At 43.7% G+C, this 12727-nt stretch overlaps 2 protein-coding genes across 5 annotated transcripts in view; one reads left to right on the top strand and one right to left on the bottom strand.

Annotated features, from left to right (window-relative positions):
• AARS2 (alanyl-tRNA synthetase 2, mitochondrial) overlaps positions 1-11343 on the top strand; it is a 34281-nt gene extending 22938 nt beyond the window's left edge. Inside the window, exons 16-22 of the mRNA XM_083497129.1 lie at positions 1037-1146; positions 1904-2012; positions 5043-5165; positions 6531-6641; positions 7735-7818; positions 8000-8110; positions 10396-11343. Coding sequence (XP_083353255.1) covers positions 1037-1146; positions 1904-2012; positions 5043-5165; positions 6531-6641; positions 7735-7818; positions 8000-8110; positions 10396-10560 — 813 coding nt within the window. The 3' untranslated portion in view covers positions 10561-11343. The remainder of the gene's footprint in view (positions 1-1036; positions 1147-1903; positions 2013-5042; positions 5166-6530; positions 6642-7734; positions 7819-7999; positions 8111-10395) is intronic.
• Positions 2031-12727, bottom strand: part of LOC310704104 (uncharacterized protein) — a 30576-nt gene continuing 19879 nt past the window's right edge. For 3 of the 4 annotated variants that reach the window (XM_083497125.1, XM_083497128.1, XM_083497127.1), the window contains exon 19: positions 11335-11741. In XM_083497125.1, the coding sequence (XP_083353251.1) occupies positions 11625-11741 (117 nt within the window). In that variant the 3' untranslated portion in view covers positions 11335-11624. Of the gene's footprint in view, positions 3995-11334; positions 11742-12727 lie in introns of those variants that run through there. The other variant, XM_083497126.1, reaches the window with a different exon arrangement.

Genomic DNA, 12727 nt, shown 5'->3' with positions numbered 1-12727 from the left:
TCGAAGATTACACCCAAACTCTTAACGGACGGTGCTGGCACTAATTGCACCCCCGCAAGAGATGGGAGTTGCCCCCTCGATCCCATATCGTCCCGCCCCAGCCAGAGGACCTCTGTCTTCGAAGGATTTAACTTCAACCGGCTCCCACGTAACCATCCAGCCACCGCTTCCAGACATCTGGTCAGCGTGTCTGGGGCCGAGTCAGGATGGCCATCCATCAACAGATAGAGTTGGGTGTCATCAGCATACTGATGGCAACCCAGCCCAAAACTCCGGACAAGCTGGGCGAGGGGGCGCATAAAGATGTTAAAAAGCATCGGGGAGAGAATTGCACCCTGAGGCACTCCACACACCAAGGAGTGGCGTGATGACAATTCCCCCCCAAGCGCCACCCCAAGTTCGTGAAATGATGCATGCCATGGAGAAAGTGGGCAGAGAGGAGGTTTTCTCCCTCTGTCCCAACACTAGAACTTGTGGACAGCCTACAAAGTTAATGGTTGGAAGATTCAGGACAGGTGAAAGGAAGTCGTCATTCACTGTGGAATCCGCTCCCATAGGAGACAGTGATGGCCGCCAACTTGGATGGCTGTAAAAGAGGATTCGACAGCTGTCCTCTGTCCACCTGCAATTCCAAGCAACTGGAGATAGAACATGGCCACTGTGACTACGAGCCGTACCTCCTCATTAGTAGTCACAGTGGCAATGTTCTGTCTCCACTTGCTTTGAATTGCAGGTTGGCAGAGCACTCCCGTGCTTCTGGTTGTGAACATCCAACAGGCATCTGGTTGGTTGCTGAGAGAGCAGGATGCTGTGCTAGATGGGCCATTGGCCTGATTCTAGCAGACTTTTCTTATGTTAGGAGAGGCAGCACACTCCATCCTTCCTCTTCCAGCCTGCGTGCTATACCCTGGCCACCTCTGTCTACCATACCAGGCTGCAGTATGTAGCTGCTTCTTTTGGTTTAGTTTGCCACAGCCTTATAACTCTGCAGATAATCCATCCTGCCTTCCTTCCTTCCTGCCCTCCCCTCTTTCAGGTGTACCCAGATCTGGTGCGAGTAGTATCCATAGGGGTTCCAGTGGAAAGAGTGTTGGCTGCGGAGTCTAAAGATGCCACGTCCACCTCCGTGGAGCTCTGCTGCGGAACGTAAGTGTCATTCTTCCTCTTAATTTCTCTCAGATAAGAGAAACATTTTCTAGCAACCCTTTACTGGGTGCCTCTGAACTGGCTCTCTTTCCCCTTCCTTAATCATAGCTGTCCTCAGGCCCAAGGGGAAGGCCAGCATCTGCATCATTGCTTTGATACAGTTTTACATATGATTTCTGACCACCTTATAAGCAGCCAGTATTGTTTGTTGATTAAAAGACCCATACCTAGTAGTTACTAAATGCATTCTGGTGGGTCAGCCACTTCCCATTTCTTTGTAGCTTCGTTAGTAACATGAAGGTGATTCATTCTTGCTATATTGGCAAAGGGGCTGATTTTTAAAAGCGCTGTTGAAATGCAGAATTATATTTTTTCTTCTTTTCACCTTGGCTATTTATCATCTCCAGCAAATGAATTACTTGAGTATCAGAGAGCATAAAGTATGTACGTTTCTTGCAAGCACTTGAAATCCAAAGAGCACAATTGTGACATTGCATGTAGTAAACAGCTGGTGTGAGATGCCAGGATCTGCTCTCTCTTCAGCACACTACGGACTTCCTTGACTGACAGTGTCTCCTGAAGGTCTTTCCCACCTGTTGCCAGGAATTCTTTTTAATGGGAGAGATGGTAGGGGTTCACTCTGAAATCTTTATGTACACAACACTTGTACTCTTCCATTGAGTTATAACCCCTTTCCAAAATAAAAAGGGGAATTTGATGGCAATGCTGACACCTGCCATTTGTTTCTCTTGTCTAGGCACCTTCTGCAGACAGGAGATGTACAAGACTTCACTATCGTTTCTGAGCGGCAGCTGGTTAAAGGAATCAGCCATATTGTTGCAGTGACCAGAGAGCAAGCCAAGCAAGTAAGGCTGGAATGCTTTTGTCTGATGTTGCAGATGTGCACAGGTTGTCTGCTGCTCTTTTGCTCTGCTTCACTGCAAGATCTTCAGAGGGCTCCTAGAGTGCTTCACCCGCCTGCCTGCCGCAATCACAAACACTTGCAATTATTTTTCACCAGTTGCCTCTATTCTGCTGCTCACAAGCAGATGCACTGGTTGGCCTTCACCCCTGATCTCACGGCAGGAATGCCAGAACCTTGTGCCCTTGCTTCACCCTCGCCATCTCCAAATTCAGCAACTCAGAATCAATCAATCGGGCAAGTTCGCCTCATTTGTGTTATCATTCATTGTGGCGGAGGCTGTGATTGTGAAAGCAAGTGGGGTCATTCTGTATGGGTGGCGAGTAGGGTAGACCACAGAGAGTGTGTATAAGCAAACAAGGAGCTCTGCAGGGCATAGAAGCTTCTCTGCCTGATTACTGGAAGCTTCATACAGGTCTCTCTCTGGCTCTGACCATTAAGGAGATGTCTTCCAGGACTGAGCAAGCACATTGTGAGACACAAACAGAGCTCTTTCAACATCCTTTTCTACTGCTGCTTTTTGTAGTACTCCACTTCCTTTTTGAAACAGGGTCATAGCATTCCACGTTAGCTAGCTTTTGACTAACAGCTCCTGCTCCTTCTCTTATTTCGATTCCCTTGACCCCTCTTCTCTCTCTTTCCCCACCCCCTCAAACTTTGCTGGTCATTCCTATTTTGCTCTGGCTCTTGCGGATCACTAACTGCATCTGGCAGCTTCAGAGCAAAAAGGCCCCGTGAACTTAGGTGCCTGCTAGGTGGGCAAGCAGCATTGTCTTCCCTCCCCTTGGCTGTTGGCAGCAAAAGATTACATTATTCCTGAGAGTCGTATTTTCCTCTGGCACTTGTGCTGCTTGTCTAGTCATCTCCTCCACTGTTACATTTTTGACAAGGTTCAGCCTGCCACGGAGGAGAGAAAGCTTCAGGGCAGGCTGGCGCAGATTACTGAAAGCGCTGACCCGAGGCAGCTTTGTGTCAGTGGTTCATGTTCACCTGCAGCTCCCTTTTATGTTTATTTCTGAAGGGAGCTGTTCTCATTCAGGCTTGTGTTTGCTAAGCAGATGGAAGCAGCTACAGCGATAACTCAAAGCACATCTTGCAGCGAGAAGCCAGAGTAGGCAGTTATGTGCTTGCTCTGCTCCTACAGCTACTGATTTCCTGCAACTGGAGCTTAATTCTTCTGTTGGTCCAAGCAGATTCGGACAACCGCTTTGATGTAGAATGCTATTTGCATACTGTTCCTAGGTCAGGGGAGCGGAACTTCTTCTCCCCTTGCCCCCAGGTGTTGCTGGATTACACGACCATCTTCCCTGACATGAGCTGAGGCTCATGAGAAATGGAGTCTCCCCCCCCCCCCCCGGCATTTGGAGGGCCACAGGTTCCCCATCCCTGTCCCAGATGTAGCACACAAATCATGCAGAAAACAGTACTGCATAGTTGAGTGGTAAAGACCAAGCTGTTAGGGTGCTTCCTAAGTAAGGACATAAGAGTGCTGGATCAGGCCAATGGCCCATCGAATCCAGAATCCTGTTCTCACTGTGGCCAGCCGGATGCAAGCAGAACATGAGCACAAATGCACCCTCTCCTCCCATGGTTTCCAGCAAGAAGCTGCTCCAGCAGCTGCTAGGCCTGTTCACACAGTTGGTTATTCTGGACTCTTTTGATCTTCTGCTTTGAGTATCCATAAAAAGTGTGGCAGAAATTTGTGACAGCCCAAGCTTTTTTTATTTTTTAAAAAGGACCTGGCTTTTTGCTGAGGAGCATCGATGGGCATACTGTATAACCGGAAACCTCGTCTAGAAGTGGTTGACTTTCTCTTGTCCTCTGATTTTCTAATTTGGTGGCACCATCAAGGTCTTTGAAATACTAGCTTACTTCAGAGCTGGAGAAAGTGGATTGGCTCCCTTCCATCTTTCGGTCGCATGGAGCCTAGCAGGCGAGAAGGAATGAGATCAGCTTCTCATTATGATAGGAACCGATCAGATGAAGAGCAGATCAGTAAAACAAATAGAATCATCAGGGCTCCTCTCTCTTTTTTTAATCCACCCCATGTGCCTTTTATCTTTGTGCAAAACCACAATTTGTGGAATGAATGCCACAAATATTTATCTACTTGTTTAAAACAGTTGAGGGAACTCAGGCCCAGGGGCTTAATGTGTCTCTCTGGCCCTTGGGACTCTTCCCAGACCAGACTCCTCACTGCGCTTGCTCTCTACCCCTTCCTTCAGTGCTTTTGCCTAGCCGGAGTGTCCTTAAACTGAAGTCATCCCTCTTGCTTGCCTGGATAGGGAGGGGTGTGTGTCTGTGTGTGTTATGGCTCCCTATAGCTGTGTCCTCCCTAAAACCACATATTTCCTATAACCATGTTCTCAGGGTGGGTCTCAGCAACAAAGGTCCATAGCTCAGCAGCAGAGTACACACTTGCATGCAGAAGGTCCCAGGTTCAATCCCTGGTCCTTCCAGGTAGGGCTGGAGGAGACCCCTGTCTGAAACCCTGAAGAGCTGCTGCCAGTCAGTGTCAGTCAGTACTGAGCTAGATGGACCAGTAGACTGACTTCTCTTTCTCTTGCCATAGGCTACAATTTCTGAGGGGATTGTGTGCTCCCTGTGTGGTATATCAAATAATCCCAAAGGCAAATTGGCGTGGAGGGAAATAACTCTAATTTCACTCTGTCACTGAGCACTTTCGGAAAAGAATCTGTCTCCCTATTTTTTGCTTTGTTTCTGAGCCAGCATGTATTAGTGGTGACAAATATCCAGCATAATTTGAGATACTATCTCTAGCTCAACAAAGTTAATTAGCAGTCACATAAACCTAATCTAGTAATTGCACAATGCCCAGGGCTCTAGCCCCAGAAATAAACTCCCAACAGGCTTGTGACTGAAAATGGTTATGCCCTTTGAATTGCAAACACAACCTCTTGCCCTTTGTATGGTTTCTGCCGAAAGGGGTCAGACATTTTTATTACTCTCTTAGGCTCGGGAAGCTGGCCAGACTTTGGCTAAGGAAGTGGACTCCCTCACGGTGCGAGTGAAACTGGGAGGAACCGTGATCAACGAGGCCCAGAGACTCTCCAAAGAAGTTGGCCAGCTGACCATTGTGAGTACTTTCTCCCTCCCCCTAACAAGGGCTCAAGAAAGGTTTTCGAATGCTTCTTGAGGACGTGTTTCCCTGCTCATTCCTCGTTCTAGGATTCCTGTTGAAGTTGAAATAATGGCTAACTTTCCCTGAAAGAGGCTTTTATTTCACCTTCTAGTGACCGTATCAGCCTGGCTGCCCTGTGTTTCATGGCATAGAGGGTGAGGTGTCTGGGTGCTCTGCCCTGTAATGAAGAATATGTTGAGGTCTTATGAACTCCCTCCCTCAAAAGCCCATCTGCGTGGCCCTGCACAATAGAAATAAAACACTGCCTATCCTCCACTTTGGGTTTTGGGTTGTTGTTTTTTTAAATGGTATTTCTTTTTATTTGATCAAAAGCATATAATGCAGTGACATAAAAAACACACACACACACAATTGAATGAAAACTAAATACACCACCACCCAAAAAAATACACATTTGGATCATTTCATTCACTATCCCTGTGGGAAAAAAACAATAGTTATTTATGCTGGAGGGTGGTAACATTCTTTTTCTTAAAAAAGATTTGCTTAAAAAAGTATATTAAAATACTGTCCTCAAGGTCTTACAAAATTCTCACTTGAAGCTGAAAACTTAGTAAGGATTCCAAACAGTATCGTATTTCACAGGAGTCATTCGAACATTGTTACCATCATTTATATACAAAATAATTTTTGCCAAGTAGTTGCGTATGAATCTTTGTTTATCCTCTAGTGCACTTTTATTTTTAGTCAATTTTCAACAATTCTATGAGAATGGTGCTATATAAATGTAGTTAAAAATAATAATCTTGTTTTGTTATATTAAATTTAATTTAATTTCTAGGTACACCATAGCTGCCACTGAATAATACTCTCACCACCAATGTGCCCTTATGTTTTTTATAGCTTCAGCATTTTGGGGAGATATTGGGGTTAATATGTGATAAAATCAGAAGTATATAGTGCTACCTAAAAATCACATGCAACTTTCATGGTCTTTTGTTCTTCCACCTCCTCGTCTCCTCTTCTTCCGTCTAAGTGACTTCTGCCACTGTCCTATCCTCCCTTCCCTTAATTTTTAAATAAAATAATGACCAGTAACGGGAGCACAGCTCCAGTATTGGAGAGCTCTCAGTTGATAGCACTGCAATGTACTACATGGTTCATACTTTGTATGCATGTCCATCACATCCAAAGGGCTAGTCGTAATTGAGGCTCTTTTGCTAGGAGACAGGCTTCATTCTTCTGGTCATAGGAGTCAAAATTCCTCTCTTCAGCTGCATCCCTGGAGCATCTTTTTATCCCCCCCCCCCCCCGGCAGTCACAAGCATGTACAGGTAACAGAGCCAATTTGTTTTGCAGATCGTGGACAGTACCACAATACCTCAGTGGCAGAAAAGAGAGCTGCAGGCCACTCTTAAAACTCTGCAGCGAACAGCCAACACAGCAGTTAGAAAACTGGAAATCAGACTGGTAAGAATCCAGCAGCAGATCAGCCTTGTAATCTGCAGGCATGACAGAAGTATGGGAAGCTTGTCCTTTTCAAAGGAGTGAATTTATTACCAAACTTTTCTGTAGAGAAAAAGAACTCTAAGCAGCTCTGTTATCTAATGTTATCTAATCAATTGCTTTTAAAGCAAGCTTAGTCCACTCCCTGATGAATGGCTTCCAAGCACAGTTCCCCTCAAGCTCTGAAGAACCGAGTGCTCTTTCTGGCATACATGAAGGAAGGAAGCTTCCTAGAGCTGGTTGGCCTTCCGTTTGCCACAGTTGAGAGGCAGGGTGTGCGTGTCAGGGAGAAATGAATGGAGAGTCTGGCACGCTGCTTGTTGTGTACTCTTCACTTTTTTGTATCAAAAAAGCCTAACATTTGCACTAAGAAAACTCAATTCAATTTTTTTGCAAACAAATTTATGCAAAAAAAATTTCCACATTTATATAAACTTGAAATTTTTTGCTTAAGTTGACTGTTTTACATCTCTTCTGATACTGGAGATTCTGCCAAATCTGGCGCTTTTTCAGAATGGACGCTAGCTTTCTTGAGAGGAAAGAAAGCTGTGGTGAAATGACAGCTGGGCGTGCCATGAGCCTGAAGCAGAAAGAGCAGAGTTGGTTCCTCTAACCCCTGGACACTGAAATTTCTTACATATACTGCCTGCCTGTTTCAAATCTAACTTCCCAGCCAGAACAGTTAGATAGTACTCATTAAAAGGAGCAACATTAAAATTTTAGGAAGATTCCTAAATAAGCTCCGTATTGAAAGAGAAGAGCAGTCCTTACCAAACTTGGCAATGGTTTTGGTCAAATAAGTGCAGCTTCATTAAAGAAGCCAAGGTGTAAATTGGTGCTAAATTTTCCTGCCCCATCCCCCTTAAGATACCTAGGAAAATTGTTGCTAGGAATAGCTCCTGTGGGTAAAACAAACATGTCCCCTGGGCATCATTTTTTAAAATGGTGCTTGGCAGAGATGTGGATGTGCATTTGGAAGCATTTTCTCGCCTATGGCACAAATTTTATGTCTGCTACACAGTGCACTGCTGACTGCATCCCCCCCCTTTTTTTCCAGGCTGCAGAGAAAGCAGATGACCTGCTAGCCAAGTATTCCAACCAGCCAGTCATCATAGATACCATCCCTGTTGAATCGCCCTCAGTAAGTTTCTACCAGTTGTGCATTTCTTTTGGAAATCAAAGGTAACAGGCAACAAGGGCTAAGCTGGATCAGCTACCTGTGAGCAAGTCCAACTTGTTGTGGCAGGACATTGCAGGTCTTTGAGGGAGCATTTAAGTGTAGCAAACAGAAGGAATTTTATTTTAACTTATGCTCTTTCTAGGTCCTGATGAAAGTGGTCAACCAGTTATGTGACAAGGTACCAGGGTCCTCAGTGATGTTGCTAAGTCCACAAGCTTCTGGACAGGTGTTCTGCGCCTGCCAGGTATCCAAGGTAAGCAGGATCCTACCCCTTGGCTAATAGCTGCCACTGTTCTCTGGAACATGGAATGCAGGAGCCTCATACTGTAACTGTTTCCTATTGCAGAACATAAGTTTTGAATTTTGGCGCTTGTGCTTTCATTAAGTGGTGGAAAAACCATTGCAGATGGTCATTGCCGTAACAGTTTGAATAAATAGAAAACACAAAGCCCACTGCTTGATGGTCTTTCCTTGACTGGGTCTAGATAAGGTTTCACAACCAAGGAAAGACAAATTCTGTACTCAGCCTAAAAGGGAGAAATTGCAAAGAGGAGGATAGAGGTTGGAATTAGACAACCATAGAGGTGCAAGAAATCATAGCCATGGCAGAGGACATTTAAACCCCATGCTCTGAACTTTAAGGAAATCTAAAGTTTCTGCATGCAAATTTCTGTATCAGATACAGGTTCTGCATGTGTGCAGTGAATCCATTAAGAGTGCATAATATGCACATTCTGTGAATGTAAGGTTTTGCACCTGTAATGTTGCCAGTCTATCAGCTTTGAGTAACAAAAGTCCAGAACTGGAATGAAACTGTCAATGTTAGGCCGAATTGCTGTGATCAAAATGAATGTATTGCCTAGAATGCTATTTTTGTTTCAGACCTTGCAGATTCTTGACAAGATGGAATGTTTTAAGAGGTGGCAGAAAGACATTTCGAAATTTGTCTGGCAGGGCAAAAAGCCCAGAATTAAATTTAAAATATTGACAGACGTTAAAGAAAGAGGGGGTTTTGCACTGCCGGACTTAAAATTGTACTATGAGGCAGCAGCTTTCTGCTGGCTGAAAGAATGGATGCTCCTCGAGAACACGGACATCTTGGATCTGGAAGGTTTTAATAATGCTTTTGGCTGGCATGCATATCTTTGGTACGACAAAGTTAACAGTACCTTTAAAAATCACATTGTCAGAAAAGCTTTGTTTAATGTTTGGATAAGATATAAAGATCTATTGGAAAATAAAACCCCTAGATGGGTGTCACCAGTGGAGGCTAAAGCAGTGAAGAAACTCAATATGGAGGTCGGATGGCCGAAGTATTGGGAAATTTTAGAACAGGATGGAGATAAGTTCAAACTACAAAGTCATGAGAAATTGAAACATAAAGTACAAAATTGGTTTCAATATCGTCAAATAGTGGAATTTTTCAAACAGGACAGGAAAATCGGTTTCCAGATGGAAAAATCAAAATTAGAAACCGAACTGTTAGAACCCAACACTAAGAATTTATCTAGAATGTATAACTTGTTGCTGAAATGGAATACACAGGATGAAACAGTTAAATCGGCTATGATTAAGTGGGCACAGGATGTTGGACATAACATTATGTCAGCTGACTGGGAATGGTTATGGAACACCGGCATTAAGTTTACGGCATGTAATGCCTTAAAGGAAAACATCATGAAAATGGTTTATAGGTGGTACATGACCCCAGTCAAGCTGGCAAAAATTTATCATTTGCCCGATAACAAATGTTGGAAGTGTAAAGAGACTGAAGGTACCTTTTACCACCTTTGGTGGACATGCCCGAAGATTAAGGCCTTCTGGGAAATGATCTATAATGAAATGAAAAAGGTACTCAAATGTACCTTTTCTAAAAAACCAGAGGCCTTTCTCTTGGACATCGTCGGCCAATTGGTGACAAAGAAGGATAGAACTTTTTTCATGTATGCTACAACAGCAGCAAGAATACTCATCGCAAAGTATTGGAAGACGCAAGATTTACCCACTCTGGAAGAATGGCAGATGAAAGTGATGGACTATATGACATCGGCCGAGATGACAGGCAGAATCCGTGACCAACGAAAAGAGACGGTGGAAGAAGAATGGAGAAAATTTAAAAGTTATCTTAAGGACTACTATAAACTTAATGAATGTTAAAATGTTGTGGTTTCCAGAAACAAAGGGGTACAGGGATACAAGGTTAGAATATAAAAGAGGACTAAGATAACAGAGATTGGAAAGTAACAATTGGGAGTTGCTAGTTGAATTATGGACATTGGGATGCAGAGAGGGGGGGTATGGGGAAGTCCAAGAAAAGAGGTCTATGAAAATAGGTTTGAAACTATACGTGTATGTTTGTCATTTTAAGTGTTTGTTTGTTTTTCTTAAAAATTTTGTAAAACCAATAAAAATTTTATTTAAAAAAAAAAAAAAAGTCCAGAACTGGAATGACTAACACCAAGTTGCCTACATATTTGCTCTACTGGGCCATTCCTGGCAGTTCAGCTAATTTTTCCATTCTTTGGTCTTCTTCCCCAGAGTTCCTTGCCGGTGTTTTCTGCTGCTGACTGGGCCCTGGCTGTCTGCACTCAAATGGGAGGCAAGTCAGGTGGTTCTGGAGTTGTAGCCAAGGGCAGCGGGACAACCAGTGACTTGCAAGGAGTTCTGACAGCAGCTCTGGAATATGCAAAGAGCAAACTCTGATTCCTGCTTGCAAGGTCAACATGTCTGTGCAAGAACACCGAGATGGGACAGTTGCTTGGCTGCGATTGCTAACAAGATCTGTCTACAGTGGCTAAGCAGTACCTGTTGTAGTCAGAACAGTAGATCTGTCTTGGACTGCAGCTTCTTTTGCAATATTGAGGTGGCAGAAGAGTCTGGACTTGCCCATCTGGTCCTTCATGAAACATTATTATTGCATTTGCAGATAATGGTGTGAGAGGAGCAAGACTGTCCCATAAATGCAGAGAAAGGTAGCAGACAGTGACATAATGAATCTGACCATCAATGAGGCTGAGGGCACCCTGGTGAGAGGAAAGTAACTATAGTATTGCCATTATGATAATGAATAGCAGAGAGGCACACTCGTGATTCACTTTGGGATGAGGAAAGATGGGAACTCTCTTTCCCAGGAGACCAAGGCCAAACGTTCAATGTAGCTGATTCCAACATAGTGTAAGGCTACCATATTGTGCATATATATGTTTGTTCAGCAGTCTAGCAACAGAGGTTTCAGCCCTGTGCTGTTTTATTTATGCAGATCTTTCGATCAGGAAATTCTGTCAATATACAAAGGAAATCTACTTTACATAAATCATTGTTTCTATATTGCCTAGATAACTTTCACCATCAAAAGTCATATTCGAGACTCTGAATCTTATTATAATTTCCCCAGAATGCATAGTAACCTTTTCATCTAATAGGGAAAAAAGCTTTGTGACCAACAAACTGTTAATTGCATAATTAAAATGAAGCCTATTGCTGCTACTTAATCTTTATTTTGTCCCATTTTCAACTGCCCCATATGTTACATTTTCTGTGATATCCTCCTGGCCACCAGCAAGGAGTACATGTGTGCATGCAACACATACATGTTCTCATCTGCACAACATCTTGGCTGTGAACTTGCTCTTGGGTGCCCCTCTGTTACATCAAGCTAGCTTTTTGGGGGGAAATCATTCTAAAATGCTCCATAGTGGCTTCTGGCTGCCACTCAGCATTCATGCAAAGTCTTGGGATCTGAATAATGGCGGTACCTTCTTTCATGGTCAAGTGAGCACCGGCACATTGGGAAGTGAGGGAAACTGAAATCCAGTTGACCTCTTTCTGTTTTGAATCCCAGAAGAGCTAGTCTTGCTGTGACTCATGAGTTCTTTGCTCATGCCCTAAGGAGAAAAGCAGTTACTGTATTAGCGTATTATCATTTTCTAGCCTAAAGTGACACTGGAGTCCATCAATGTTTCTGCAACAACTGCAGGGCAATACCCAGTTGACACATACAAACTTTTAGACCACCAAAATTCAACTCCCTGCAACTTGGATGGGTAACCCTTGGCCCTGCAAATGTTGCTATAATCCCTGCTCTACAACAAGGAATCCCACATTTTTCAGACACTTGCTGAGTGTTGGGTCATTTACAGATCATGGTATTTTCTGCAGAACTACTACAACCCATTAAAGATTACTACTATTGCATATGTAAAAATGTTGTAAAAAAGACCAGGTTATGAGGCCATGAAAAATAGCAACAGAGGGTAGGCATTCTGAAAGATGATCAACTCAATTCATCTGCTCCTGCTCTCTAGTGTAGGCTCATGGGACTAAAAATCTTCCCTGAATAGTGACATATTCACTGATAAGCTTTCCAGCAAGTGGTCCTATACATTGCTTCCAAGACTACTTGTTGTAATTTCTTGCTTTTGATGCCATTCTGCCAAACACATATAAAGCCTGCCATGAACTGTTTACATTTTTGGCTATTCTGTTACATTCTATTTAATTCCAAAGGCAACAAATACTACCATTATTATATCTATTGTTGGCATGTGTATGCACCCTTTGAGTGTGGAAACGAACCAGAGACTGCATTTGCAACAGGCTCCCAGGCATAGTCATCTGGGTGTAAAAGGGGGGGGGGGACTTATGTTGGCAGCATAACTCTCAGCTACAGCAACAGAACGTGCTGGTTAGGGTTGTTTGTGCAACACCCAGGAGCTGTTATCACAATTCTTGGCTGTACCAAATTTTGTGATAGCTTTGTCTTGCGATGCTCTGAGTTGCTGCAGAGGAGGAACTACTTTCTTAGATGAGAAGCAGCTTGCAGGAATATCAGCCTGTATCACTTAGCAGGGAAAAGCCAACACTCTTGCCA

The sequence above is a fragment of the Podarcis liolepis genome, assembly GCF_965112155.1.
Source record: "Podarcis liolepis genome assembly, chromosome: 3".
Taxonomy (NCBI): domain Eukaryota; kingdom Metazoa; phylum Chordata; class Lepidosauria; order Squamata; family Lacertidae; genus Podarcis; species Podarcis liolepis.
This window is presented reverse-complemented; position numbering and strand designations above follow the sequence as displayed.